This window comes from Crinia signifera, chromosome 12, assembly GCF_055691185.1.
Source record: "Crinia signifera chromosome 12, ASM5569118v1, whole genome shotgun sequence".
NCBI lineage: Eukaryota > Metazoa > Chordata > Amphibia > Anura > Myobatrachidae > Crinia > Crinia signifera.
In genome coordinates this window covers 20,347,151-20,361,960 of record NC_139228.1, presented here as the reverse complement: position 1 = coordinate 20,361,960, position 14,810 = coordinate 20,347,151, and the positions used below count along the sequence as shown (strand labels likewise).

At 40.8% G+C, this 14,810-nt stretch overlaps 1 protein-coding gene across 2 annotated transcripts in view; it reads right to left on the bottom strand.

The window, feature by feature from the left end:
* Positions 1-1,727: 1,727 nt before the first annotated feature.
* Positions 1,728-14,810, bottom strand: part of MAPKBP1 (mitogen-activated protein kinase binding protein 1) — a 99,510-nt gene continuing 86,427 nt past the window's right edge. Inside the window, exons 26-31 of one of the 2 annotated variants that reach the window (XM_083166913.1) lie at positions 12,021-12,197; positions 10,894-10,978; positions 9,206-9,468; positions 8,206-9,000; positions 5,998-6,089; positions 1,728-4,930 (exon numbers count right to left, since the gene is read on the bottom strand). In XM_083166913.1, coding sequence (XP_083023039.1) covers positions 4,622-4,930; positions 5,998-6,089; positions 8,206-9,000; positions 9,206-9,468; positions 10,894-10,978; positions 12,021-12,197 — 1,721 coding nt within the window. In that variant the 3' untranslated portion in view covers positions 1,728-4,621. The remainder of the gene's footprint in view (positions 4,931-5,997; positions 6,090-8,205; positions 9,001-9,205; positions 9,469-10,893; positions 10,979-12,020; positions 12,198-14,810) is intronic. The other variant, XM_083166914.1, reaches the window with a different exon arrangement.

The window sequence follows — 14,810 nt, the reverse complement described above, 5'->3', positions numbered from 1 at the left end:
CTTCTGCTATTTTTCCAGTCCTTCGGCTGAATCCCATCCAGACCTGGTGATTTGTTTGGATTTTGCAGGGCCTCTTTAAGAGCTCTTCTGTAGTAAATTCAATATAAAGTTCTAGTGAGCTTGTCCTGTGTGTCCTATGTGTGGTGCCTGTGGGTTCCACTTTCTGCTCCTACCTGCAAACACAGATGAGAAAAATGTATTTAACTGTTCTGCTTTGCCCTTATCCTCAGTAAAACTATTTCTGTTTACATTGGTTAAGGGGCCTAGGTTTTCTTTTTATTCTTTTGCTATTTTGTTTTTTTTTTGTTTGTTTTCACAAATACAAACTTATTGGGATTGGTCTTGCTTTCAGTGGCTATTCTCTTTTACCTACTTTGACCCTTTACAACTTTTGGTACTTGTGTAGTTTCACTGCGGCACTGCCCGTAGACTATGCAATTTAGCACACCCCCACTATCCACGTCGGTGTGGAGTTGATTTTATAAAGTGTGGCGAGCGCAGCAGAAAACAAGCCCCACAGAAGACACGTCAAGTTATCTGCTTCACTCGCCACGCTTTGGACTCGGTGGCTCGCCACACTTTATAAAATCAACTCCACGCTGACGTGGATAGTGGGGGTATGAACAGGAATGCGCTCGCCGCGATTCGGACTGACGTGGATAGTGGGGGTGTGCTAAATCACATCGCATGCAAATCGTATGCTTTGTACTTACTGAACGTCTCCTCGTCCCTATTCATCTTATATATTGTAAATGCTCCTTTCATATTGTTTATTGCTATCCTTACTTTTTTGTCCAATCATGGTGGCTTTTTCCTGTTGATATTGCCCAGATTTCCTTTTGGGATAAATGTTATTATTTGTGCATCAATCAAATTTTTGAAGGTTACCCACATTTCCTTTTTTCCCCTCTAATAACACATACCACTAAGGAAATTTGAATTGTTCAGAGAATCTTTAAAAGAAATGAAGATGTATTATTTCAGATGGTCCCTTATAGTGTGGTTTACAGAAGTTTATTTCCAGCAAAACCCTGTTGTAGTCACTGTTCCCAGATGTTCTATTACTTTGGTATTTGATACTAAATCTATATTATTTGTTAATACTAAATACAATAATGCCCCACTACTAGCCGGTGTTTATACTGATTGTGTAATATACCCATACAAATTAATGTACAACCACTTAGTGACTGAATATTACATTTGTATGTTTTGTTAACACACACACACACCCCACCACATATCAGATCAGATATACAGTGGGTGCTAAAAAGTACCCACATTAGATTTATCTTATGTGCAACACATATGATCTTAGGCTCCAAACCAATGTGCATGTGACCGCGCATTGGATGGGATGTCATACACGTGCAATTTGGGCAGATTTCAGGGACCGAAAATACAGCAATCGGGTGAAATGGTGTCCAAACCGCAGAGTGTATATGGCTAGTCAGAGAGAATGTGGCTAGTCAAGTCCCATCAGGGCATTACCGTTCCATAGCTAGTACCAAGCACCAATGGCCTACCGCTCTGAAAAGTACACTGTGTACCGTTCGAATAGAAAGTTTTAGAAGTACAGTCGCACTACATTTCACGTGTCACCTTGTTGGGGCTGGAGGAGGCTTTTGTAGGGCGATTTAATGCCATAACAGCATTACGTATTGGCAATACACAATTATATATACATGTAGGTTATAAAAACAAAAAAAACCTCAAAAAATAAAATAAAAGATTCACGCTTTTATTGAAATTAAGACATGAAGTACAAAGGAACCTATAAAAAGTCTCTTCATAAATAAGAGAAAGAGGCAGATCACAGTGCAAAAAACACACAAAAACATAACAATTGCTCCAAAGGATTAAAAAAGGCATTTTCAAAAAAGGCTATCAACTCCCCTATATTAAAAGTATAAAACCTGTACTTGTAGAAGTGTGGCGTGTGAAGGCCGCAGAGGCTGAAGCAGCACTGCTGACGTGAACCACGGGGCAGCTTGGGGCAATGGACTGCTCGCCGTGAATGGAAGCTTTAAGCAGTCCATGTGCCATCGGTGGGTTGACCGCTGATATGGACATCAATGTGCAAGTGTTCCAGGGCTAGTAATTCCACATTTACCAGAGGGGTCGCAGATTACCCAAGTTTCCATTAGTGCTTACAGTGAGTGAGTATAGACTGCTCATGAATGAGGTATTCCCCAAGTGATATTCTCATGCAAATCTCCATGCTCAGGACGTACTACGCAGATGGTCTCAACAACCCGATGACCTTTTAAATACAAAGTTTATCTTACACTATTTACAACGGCAACAGTTACTCGCAAAAACCAGTGGTACGGCTCACCAATAATTGCCTACAAAACCAACTCATTTCTTTTTCAGACTGAGCAAAATGCAATATAGTCCAACACACCAGAAAAAACACTGCCTTAAACTTTGTGTAGCTTTGCAGTAAATGCGATTCCTAGAACATGGATTAGCTCGCAGTACTGTGCATTGAAGTCCTCTTACATCATATAGGGGGAGTGACAACATTGAGACCAATCTAAAATTAGTCGTAAAAAGTTCCGTTTTAATATCCGGAATTGTGTTTCTATTTACAAAATGGCTCAGTTTCCTGATAAATTCAGGGCAATTGTAAACTAATCGTAAACCAACAGAAGAACCCAAAAATTAAGATGCTCCAAACGCTATTCTTATTGAGATCCAATTATAAAAGGACTATTCTGTAACTGTTAAAAGGGCAAAAACGATGCAATGTATTTAGCCTATGAGGCATTGTATGCACAGATTTGATTTAGAAAGGAATGGAAAAACTATATAACATAGTAAGAAATTTAAATACTCAGAAATAATCAAATCAAAACCATCCTCCTGCATAAAACAATCCACTCATTCCAAAGACTCGGGCTTTCCTACAAATGATCTTAAACTATGTTGCTCAATCAAATGACAAAAAGGTGAGCACTGTAGGTTTATATCTATTCTACCCATTAAAAAAAAAAAAAAATGAAATACAACCATTAACTGTCACATTAAAAAAACAAAAACATTAAAAATGTATTAAACTGTAACAAACTGCTCCTCGTTGCCATTAATACAGTCAGAGGACCTGCCTCCCCTTTTAAACGCTTTCAGATCAGCATAAGAAAAGTTATCGCTGTAATACCGCATGCATAGCTTAAACTGGAAACTGCAAACCTCTTCAAACCTACACATACCCAAAAACATTCTAAACACCCTAAAACTTGCCTTAATCAAATGGTTCAACCAAAAAAGGTTTCCAAACTAAAAAAAAAAAATCAAAACACAAAAACATCCCTGCACAACCAGTGAAATCGAGCTGGTGGGTGGAAAACAAGAACTATTATATTTGGCAATTATCCCGCTTAGTAGATCTAAAGAATTTCCAAAAACAACAACTCAGTCTACTGTCAAATGTGAAGACTGACAAAAACTAATGACAGGACTGAAAGTTAAAAGGAAAGGTCTCAATTTGGCAAGTTCTTACATATGGGTAGTATTATATACGATTAATATGGTGTGTGGGCTAAAGAAGAGAACTGAATCTTAAATGCGAAAAACCTGTGAAGGTATTTTATGATCCTCTCAATGTCTTGGGTTTGTATTAAAAACATGCAGTTTAAAATTGATATGCCCTGGTTTAGAAGGTAACAAAAAAAAAAATATCCAAAAACATTTAGGAGTTGGGTGAATTTAAATAATGAACAGACATAAGACAAAGAGATACAACAAGGCTAAAATGTAAACCATCCCTCCAAAATGCTCCAATTACGAGCTCTAGCAACATGGCAATAGCACTTAAGAGTGGACAGGTCAATTAGAGACCTGAAAGGCCGCCATTTTATGAGCTGAAGCCAAATGAACCAGAATAAAAGCCTTAATTGGGTCAGCAATTCCTACTGAATAAACAGACTCCTGAACATTGAGTCGGCCAACAAAACGCGAGCCTTTCCCCTGGTGCATGTGACAGACCCATTTTAAAAGCTAGATGCATCCATCTTGTGATGTCCAACTGCTAAGACAATTTCTCAAGTTACAACCGGTTGGACCTCAACAGCTGGAAAGTTCTAACTTCTATAAATTTTCATTAAATGGAAAACTTTGAGGGAGAAACATATAAAACACAGACAAATAAAGCAATAAAAAGTCAATAATTTAAAATATATAATGCAACAAATATAATACTTATTCAAGGCTTTGTTTAAGTAACTCTTTCCTAGCCACATCAGAGGCAGCCATTTTGTAAACTAAAGCACTAAACTAGCAAAACATTGGTTCAGAAAAAAGGTCACAGACACCGGGGGCAGACGGCCATGTATTCCATACTAGATTTTAACACATGGATTTTTTTCTGCACCTCTGCGAGTAACTGAAAGCAGAAGCAGAACATAAGCCATTGGCCTAGTGCCAAGACCAGATCAATTTGTGGGACAAGTGCTGTAGGTCTGGAAAGATCCCCGAAACAGTTATTGTAGTTGCTGGTGTAGAGGCTTTAAATGACCGTTTACACTAGATTTAGTTTAGTGTTTAAACTTTTTGGCTTGCAGTGTTCTTGATGAATACAACTAGTGAAGAACAGTTCACACGTGCATTGAATGTTTAATTAGAGTTTTTTATCCATCCTCTTTTCCACTGCTTGTAGTAAAAGTTCAGAGTATTGCTGCAGTAGGGCGAGAGTCTTGTCATCACCCAGTTGCTGGGAACTGTGAACTGACGAAGAGTCACCATCCTCTGGTAGTTCAAGGTTACTGCTGTAGTCTAGCCCTTGTGGAGACAAATCTTCCCCCATCCCCGCCCCACACTCTCCATCTTTTAAGGAATCCAGCTCCTTTTTCACCATGCCAAACGTTTCTGTCAGACGGTCTGCAATCTTGGAGTGATCCATGTTTGTTGCTGGGCCAACTGCGGTCACCTACAGGAGACAAAATGGCCGTTATTATGCCATGCAATGGTGGATATTCAGCTTCTCTTACACAACTTTACATTATATTCTTTTATGTGAAAAGTCAGAGGGAAAAAATCCCCCAAAACATTAGACGGCCATCTGTAATGCAATGTGACAAGTAATTTTATTTCCCTAGGACCCAATGCAAGCGACAGTATAGGGTTGAAGAGTGTAGGGGGTAAATTGGGCAACATCACCTCTACAATTTTTAGAAGCTTTCGTAAATTTACCCCTAGGACAAAATTTTTTTTTTTTACAAAAGAACGAAGAAATTCTGCTAAGATTAAATACTTCTATTTAGACATCTGTGATCAAAGGCATCTGTGATCAAAGGCATCTGTGAATCATCATTTTCCAGGCACTCCTTAGGATCATTAATTTTACTCCTTTGGATTAGTCTCAAGCATCTCAACAGGTCATCTGGACCGTTAAAAAGGAGGAAAAAAAAAAAAAAAAAAAACACTACAGGATTTAAAGCCAATAAAGTTTTTTTTTTTGGTTTCAACAACAATTGTTTTCGGTTTGGAGAACAATAAAATTCTGAAAACAGGAAGACCACAAAACTGTAGCTCTAAATTAAATTAAATAAAAAAGGAATATAGATATATTATTTAAAATCAAGTATCCGGTCGATAGCATCTAGGTTGACAGTCAATGGGTTGACTATTTCCATGTTGACCTTCCGCCGAAGTTATTTTCATACTCTATCCTTGTGGATACACTCAAATTTGGGGAATATGTGCTGAAATAGACACCCCAAAACAAAACAACAAAAAACACCACCTGAAAAGCTCATTCCCATGTTGAGCTTTTACTGGTGTAGTCCATTTGGTGTCTACCCTTTATACTACATAACTATACTTGTATATATATGATCCTGAGCAGCCCAATGATGTAATCTACGTTACTATACATTTGCCATGTATGAAGGAGTCTCAATGTAGAGTCTGCCATTATATAGTAGGTGCAGCATATCCAACACCTACTATATGCTGTTATGTATTAAGTAGCATTTATGAAGCAAATTCACCCACCGATCGGTAGAGACTCAGCGCTCGTCGTAGGCTGTCCTGTAACTCGGAGGCGATCAATTCACACTGCTCAAAGCTGACCGGCTGCACTGCAACTGAAAAGGTCACATTCATTAATATAAAAGGTTTACATCACTAATACTTAATATATGCTAGTGACCCAAATGGTGATTTTAATAGGTCAGATACTCTTCGGCAGAGTGTACCTAGCGTTAGCATTAAGCAATTTGATACTGTACATGTCAAGCAGCTATTCAAGTATACATCCACATCTGCGTCTACCTATACAGCAGGGATGGGAAACCTTTGGCCCTCCAGCTGTTGCTGAACTACACATCACAGCATGCACTGCTACACTTTTGCCATTTGGCCATGCTAAAACTGTAGCAATGAATTCTGGGATGTGTAGTTCAACAGCAGCTGGAGGGATAAAAGGTTCCCCATCCCTACTGTATGGTAACCAGCCCCGGCCATACGCAACGGCCAATTGTTTATTGATCTGGATGATTTACCATTGCTACAGTTATTCACAGTTACAGAATAGCTCATTTTTGGATTTTTTTTTTCATGAAGGTGATTGGATGACACCAAAATTGCGGGTGTGAGACATGCTTCCAAAGAAATGGTTAGAAAGACCCACCAGAACCAAAATGTATTTTAACAAAAAATAAAAGGACTACTTTGGGAAAAAAAATTAATGGAATTGGTGTTGGGTTATTTACCTTGTCACCCAAGTAATTTACATTATGAGCTTTGATATCTTTACACACACACCAATTATCCTGTGAGGAGATGAACGTGTCAGAAACAGGTCATGGTCCCTCATGCTTCAGTAACAATTGTACAAACAAATGATTGTGCACAGCCAAACTGTTTGTGGTCCAATCTGAAAACTTGTCCCTTCTATTGTCCTAGCACACATCCTTGTGGCTTCTAGTGCCGCCATGATCACTGGGTTCTGATGACATAGAATTTGACAGCAGATAAGAACCACTTGGCCCATCTAGTCTGACCCTTTTGTAAACATGACGTCTAGAGAAGACTCCAACAGTAGTGGGAGTAGAAAAGTGTGTACGATACGGATACAGAAAGAACAAATAAAAAAATGACAAAAAAGGCAAAAACAAAGAAATTAACCTTAAAAAAATAAAATAAAAGGGAGATAGTTTAGTTTGCTATCCAAGGCCAAGGGGGAAATTCAACTGGGAGCGAGTTTTTAGAGAGGTAAAAGAACCTAGCATCTCTCACACCCAATTTTGGATTCCCAAAGTTTTTTTTCTTTTCCTGGTGGTCTCCACTCTATCACTGGGGTGGGGCTGATGGAAGATTTAGTTCTGCCAGCTCTAGGGGGTGAATACACTAAACAGGGGGTTGGGAGGAAGAAGAAGACACCTCGTGTTATACGGTCAAGTTGCCAAAAGCAATTCTTAGTAATTTAAACAAGTTTATGAAACATCAGACTTGCACTTGAAGTGCATGAATATAGATGCAGCGTATTATGTAGAAATGGCCTTGGGGTTTTTTGAATTTCCCGCTCTCAGTTGATTTCTCCCCCACACATCCAAGTGCTATTTAAATAAGTGTTCTGTGCAATGGCAGCCATTATCTAAGGGTTGGCACTATCTGCTAATCACACAGCACAGGCAGTTCCAGGAGCAGGAGTCTTCTCGCCCTGGGACTGCCAGTCCAGGCGGCAATGAACAGAGTGCATTCCAATAGGAAGCCACTTCTCTGCCTTTCACACAGCCCTACCCGGCTTCTAGGTGCTGCATTCAATGCGGTCCCTAGAAGTTTGTGTGTGCATGCAAGCGCCGGCCTAGTCAGATCCATTGCACATATACAATGTACACTGCAGATTCCTTGATTTTGGTGGCATCTACTCTCTTGGACAAGAGTGCTGCCACTGTTCCTATGATCCCTAATGTAATATGAGAAAGATAAATGTTGGAAGTGATGAGAGTATAGACAAACATCTGAAAAATTTACAACTCTAAAAAGGCAACACTTAAAGTAACAGAAGTTATGGGAGAGGGGTTGTGGACATAGCAGATGCCTCACCATTCTTGGAGTGACTTATAAAACGAGACAGGTGTGAACAAGACGAGAAAGGCCAGAGACTGGACGGAGAGAGATGAGATGGAATGGCGAGGTCACTCACACAAACGGGAGACTTAAAGGGAGATACCACCAAAGGTGGACCTCTTTGCCCACCTGAGTCCAGTTTGGATGCTGCATTGAGAGAAGGAGACCTAGGTCTAATAGTTTCAACAGGACAAAGACCTGAATTATGATCAGGAGTGTGGCCAATGGTAGAGGCTCTCCCTCTGGGAATAGGTTTGAAGCTTTCTGAACCCAGGTCCACTCTTTGCTGTAGTTCATTAATTTTAGAGTTTGTTGCAACAGGATCTTCAGGATACCCCTTCGTAGAACTGATGTCCTCTGAAGCTCGACCTTCGCTCCTGCAGGTTAGGTCTGTGAAAGCTAGTTTAGATTTCCAGCTGGATCCAGGTGATCTTGGCGATTCAATTTCAAACGAGTTTCTACTTTTACCAAAAGAAAGCATAGGGCGGTCAGGCAATGGTTTTGCAATGTCTAACGTTAAATGTGCCCGGTTCTTCGGCTGAAAGGTCTTTGGTGAAGAGCAATTTGCGATAGGCTGCATAAGGGGTTTGACAATGTCCTTCACTACTATATGGTTCTTTTCTGGATCTACAGTAACCATCCCCAGATCAGGATTACAAAAATTGTTTTTTACATCAGAACCACTGGATGTCTCCTGTGCCTCACCAAGGTTCAAATTATCCCCAACAGACACACTCCGTAAGATCTTGGCCATGGAGCTAGTTGTTGGGTTCATATAGGACCTGCCCTTAGTTGGTTTTACATCCTTGGCCTGGGTGAGCGATGGTGAACATTCGGTTTTCGTTAGTGTGGCTGGTAAAGTCCGGCGGTGGATGGCCTTCTGTTCTTTCTCTGCTGCAGTTTGAGCTTGTGGGCGCATTTTGACTGCAAATACATTACATGGAAATAAAAGAATGTAAGAATATTGCCTACTTGTACTTTACAAATACTGAAACTCGCCAAATGCCATAATTTAATTTACCAGGATGTACCGAAACGAAACAGGTTTGACAATGGGGAAGGAATATGACTGAAAGAATTCACACAATCCTATGACGAATTTAAAGAACATTCAGACTTCAAAACGTACCTTCTTGTGCAAGATCATGGACAGACTGGGTTTTCCGCATGCTGGAAACTACCGAGGATAGAAATGGACCCACTTTGCCCATCCTTATTTCCACTGCCTGCTTCTTCTTTCGTATATAGGCTGGTTTTAGAGGGCTGGCACTTTCTTGTATTGGAGTCTCTGATTCATTGGTTGGTGTGGGATATATAAATGTGTTGTGATCATCGCCATCTACGTTGACCTCTTGTTCCCACATTTCCATAGTGCTGGGTACAGGCCACTTCCTGCATAAAAAAAAAAAAAAAAAAAAAGAAACACACAACTTTTGTGGTTTTGGGTTCTAAAATATCAAATTAGCAGGAACTTATCTAGAGTAATCTTTGCTTTGTAAAGAAAAAAAAATTGCCCCAGCGATAACCACCTAATCTACACATCTGTGCAAGATGAAGATTAACCTGGGCAAAAACATGCAAAAGTTATATTATCATGATTGGATTTAACGTACTCCATTTTGCAACACTCACTTAAAAAAAAAAAAAGTGCTCCACTCTTCATTACAAATGAGTCTACCTTTTGGTAAATTTAGCATCTTGTTCAGTGTAGTACAAGTTAGAGGTTGATGGTTATAAGTGTATACATTTCTAGGAATAATAATGTACTAGTCCCACCTACTTGTGTTTGCTCCTCCTACAATTTAGTCCCACTCAAGTAAGGCCTTGCTGACCACACTCTACACTGATCATGTTTATCTTGCAAATACGGCATGACCAAGTAACAAATTAGACACGAGTAGGGTGGCCAATCCCGGGTTCGGGATCGGCGGGATCCCGGGATTTCAATCCCGGGATTGGAGACTGGAGCACTTGCTCAGATGCTGCCCGGCTTCTCCCATATCCGGCAGTGCAGCACTGCGCAGCATGACGAGGTCAGAAGTCACGCTGCGCAGGGCACAGCCGTCCGCCCACCCGCCGGCATGAGCCCGGCAACCCAGCAGCCCTCCCACTCAGCAACCCGGCAGCCCACTCAGCAACCTGGCCCCTAAATGTAAGTAAATATGCAGGCGGCCAGGGTGCTTTTTATTATTAGGGAAGCCAATCCCGGGATTGACTATTTTTCAATCCCGAATCCCGGGATTTGAAAAAATGCCCTGGGATTGGCATCTCTAGACACGAGTTACCTCTTCCTGCAAACAATCAACTACTGTATATAGTAACAAACTAATAGCTGGAAACATACAATTTCCATCCTATGACCCTCATGACAGAATTAAACTTCCTTGACACCAAGTCCAGGACATCAGATGACAATTTCTAGAACCACTTAAAACTCGCAAACTGCAGTCAAGATTCTTATGCCCCCATTAACTACTGTATTTCTGCAGTTCAAAATAGACCTAGTTAAAGTGTTGTACAGGCATACCCTTATATGATCAGGCCTTTGTAATAAGACATCTAAAAAAAAAGCATCTTTCTTACATTGCTTCTCCCTGAAACTAGTATTTAGAGCACCTAACTTTTATATAGCCTTTATTTGCCCATAGACAGCAGTGAAGCCTGCATAGCGTCCTGTATCAGACAACGGTGCATCTGGTTTGCAGCCTTTCCAGCCAGCAGATTAGGAAGTGGTCTTGGGAGAGGAAGGCCGTTAGACTGAAGTTTGTTGGAGGGTGGTGCAAAATCTTGCATTTCATATATATATCATATGTCTACCTGAAAGCCTGTGTCTGATTCAGCGCTAAGAACCGTGAGGAGATGCTGGCACATTCACTTCTCTCAGAGGTCAGGATTGGTCCTTCTTGAAAGACAAAGAAGAAAAAAAAAAAGGGTTAAGATTCTTGACAATTTTTGAAAGCCTCCTATTCGGACTCATAAAACCTTGAAAGCCTGTAGCGCAAGCCGTTTTTTATAGTGCATCTACTTTTATAGGAATGTACATGATTTATATTTTTTCCAGAACTGCACATGGATAGATCCAAACCGCAGCATCTCTGGTGGTCTCCAGCTTACCTTGGGAGAACCTAAAGCCAAACAGGGTAGGCCTTTTTCGAATACAGAAGAAGGAGGTGCACAAATGTACATGTTGTTTGGGCCAAGATCATTAAAAAGGTAGGGATTACCAGTTTAAAGTGCACAGCGCAAGCCAGCATTTAGATTTTCAAACTTGACCAAGGCGGTGTAAGCGGTTCCTACACCTATACTTTTAAAATAGCAAAATGTGTTCATTCCATTACACTATAGAATATTGCCCACAAAAAAATAAAAAAAATAAAATGGGACTAGTCTATTAAAACACATTTGTTACTTACTTCTATGAGTTGGGATGTAAGAGGGGCGAATGAGATTTTTGAAGGTTCTGTATAATCCAAGGAACAAAGAAAGAAGTCTACAGCTTGAGATTTACTTAATGGGCAATTATAAGTATTTATGGAAATATAAACGTCATAGTGTTGGTACTTTAAGGTCTGCACCGGACGGGAATCACACCTAAATCTGCTGTATGCTTGTACGTATTTATGTTAATGGAAGGAATCCTACATGATGTAACTAAATGAAGGTAGGGACCAGCTGACAGTGATACGTGACAACAATGGCGAGGCAGCAGACGAAAGGGGTATAAACGACTGGGAATCACTGGACGGCAAATTAAATGAATAGTGAAGAAAAGTAGGGGGGGGGGGGGTGAGGAGTGACAGAAGGAAAAATCAGGAGCAATCCTAAAACACATTCCTACAGCTTGGCACAGTATTTTCTGCAATTCTCCATCTCTTTAGGAAACAAACTCTCTCATATATCCAAGACAGGTTACATATAGGAATGTTGCCGGTAAGAATATTAACCTGGGCCATTTGCGGACAGATTTCCAAAGTGCTGTTTGAGGAACATTTCCTGATCAGGTGTCTGTGGGATGTCACCATCTAGAATCAGGCAGGGCGTGTCCAGATCTTCAACCTCTGCTTGCTCTTCTAGATCGGAAGAGTTCCCATCTACACTCAGGGGCTCCGTGCTTTCAGAATCTTCTCGGCACAAGAAGTAAAATAAAACCGCAAATCAGTGAAAACCATGTCAAGAGTCGGTGGAGTTCTGATATTTGGAAATGGAGGACTCCAGTGTTTAAAATGATCTAACTACATTTAAAGCATGCAAAAGGCGGTGCTCAAGCATCTCACAATGTACAAAGGCTTTATTTCTACACAAGCCTCACGTCTTGCACCAGTCCAAGAGTAAAGTGATTTTTAGAGTGCAAGTCACATAGCAAATGTTTCCTGGAGATTAAATGACATTACCACAATGGCTGCTGGATTTGTTATACATTTCTTCTTACATATGCTTTCTCTGCATTCTTAGACTACACATTTCACCAATAGAACTAGAGCTCCATTCTCAGCTTGTTCTAGAGCTGTACTGTCAGTACCTAGGTTTGCCTGTAGGTGTCACCAGAGGAGAAATGACCAAATACAAGCCCCTCCTCTCTCCATCAATAGCCATCCCAGCAGGACTCAGTTCGCAGAGCTGTAGAGGTGGTACTGTATAACAGTCCATTCATCTGGTTTTTCCTGGATGATTAATCATCAATGCTATGGGTCTTAAAAAAAAAAAGTGCAGGCCTACGCAAAACTACAAAGGTTGGCCGTGAAAAAAAAACAAAACAATACAATTAACCCCTTTGGAGTACCAACGTTGCTGTGAGCAGTCCTCAAAACACTTGCATTGCTCACAGCGACTGTTCTGTCAGCATACATACATACAGCCAAGTCACTTCATTGAAGTTTAGTTAAATATTGCATTAAAATAAAAAGTAATTCTGAGCAGCGCTGGCATTTTTAGCGGATATTTGAGGATCTCTCACAGCAAAGGGTTATTGGATTTGTATTAAGGAGCCTGTTGTGATACCCTGCAGTATCCAATGGAGCTATTGCAGCTATCCGGAACTACAGTCATCAGGAAGCATTGACAGCGAAAAAAAAAAAGAAAGAACTTCGCGATTCCAAATGACAGGAGTGACAAGTCATTGGTGGAGATTACTCAGGATGGGGGAAAATGTGAAATACCAACCACAGGAGACAGACGTGGGTAGGTGTGACAGCAGGCAGGAGTGTGGAATAGACAGACAGACATTAACAAAGACTGTGTGGAAGCAAGTGAGAGAACCAAGCTGCACGTGAGACCGCGTCCATATAGACCGGTGTATTACTGACAGTCACACGCAGATCAAGTGTTCTGATGTACACTGTGCACCTGGAGGGGGCGCTGTATACTGCTAGTTAGTGAGAGAATATTATTTCATATGGTAGAACTGTACATGTAGCAAGAACAGCACAGGGCCTGGAGGCTGTGTATTTAAGAGGCCCAAATACAGCACCGGTTTATTTGATCTATTACCTATTATATTACAGTGTCCTTAACAATACTACCCAGTATAAGCGTATGATTGTGTAGCATTTAGTAGTAGCTATTGTGAAAGGCTGAATGTAGAGTTATTGGTACATAATACACATCCGTATACAGCTAGTCATTTGTATAGGCTGTATTGTCGGTGACGGAATATCTAGAGCAGGGCTGGGCAATTGCGGCCCTCCAGATGTTGAGGAACTACAAATCCCAGTATGCCTTGCATCAGTTTTAGCATGGCCACATAGCAAAACTAATGCAAAGCATCCTGGGATGTGTAGTTCCTCAACATCTGGAGGGCCGCAATTGCCCAGCCCTGATCTAGAAGGAGGTATGTGATATTGCATTAGTAAATGTTGGATTTAATGTGATTATAGAGAACAGATGGCAAATATTTCTTAAAGTGACCCATTCATGCCCTTCTAGAAGTAGAATTTATACTAAAACGGATGTTATAATTCTTGTCAGTATTTTGTCAGCGTTTGTGAGTGTGTGAGTTTCCTTGCCTCTTTGCTATGGTGAAGGGAGGTAAGAAGCAATAGTGAGGCCAAAAAGCAAGAGTGCTGAAGCAAGAGCCGATTCCTTCTGACACCCCACATCCAGGTAACACTGGGCCTGTGATCATCCAAGACACTAAGACTTACTAGAATGAATAAGAATAGATGATCAACATGTGCCACAATATATGGTGTATACTGGAACATTTTGTATGAAGATACCAAGAAATGTTAATTTAAATGGTAAAGGTGGCTGGCGTTCGATGCCTCAGTTCTGCAGCTGTATTTCACATTATGTCGGCATGTTATCAGGCGAGCTATCGGAGGCCTGGACAATATACGTTTTTGTTTTTCACATAATAAATGTTGATGTTAAAATGTGACATCTAGACAGATCTCAGTGCAAGTTTATTATAATTCATAAGCCGGTTTCCATATAAAACTGCTGGGGTTCAGTACGTTTTCAGACAGCGGGATCCCCGCCACCGGAATGCCAGCAGTGGGAGAACACAACAGGGCCCCTTACGGGCTCACTGCTTGCCAAGCTGCGCTTCCCTCGCCACAAATTTGTATTCCCCCTCTATGGGGGTCGTAGACCTCTACAAGGGAAAATAGACCCAGAGCGCCAGGATTCCACCTGGCAGTAATTTCAGCACTCAGGATCTTTGTGTTGTAAACTGCTGTAGACAGTAAAACCTTGTACCAGCATGAAGCCACCCTCGGGTGATTATAGAGATGAAA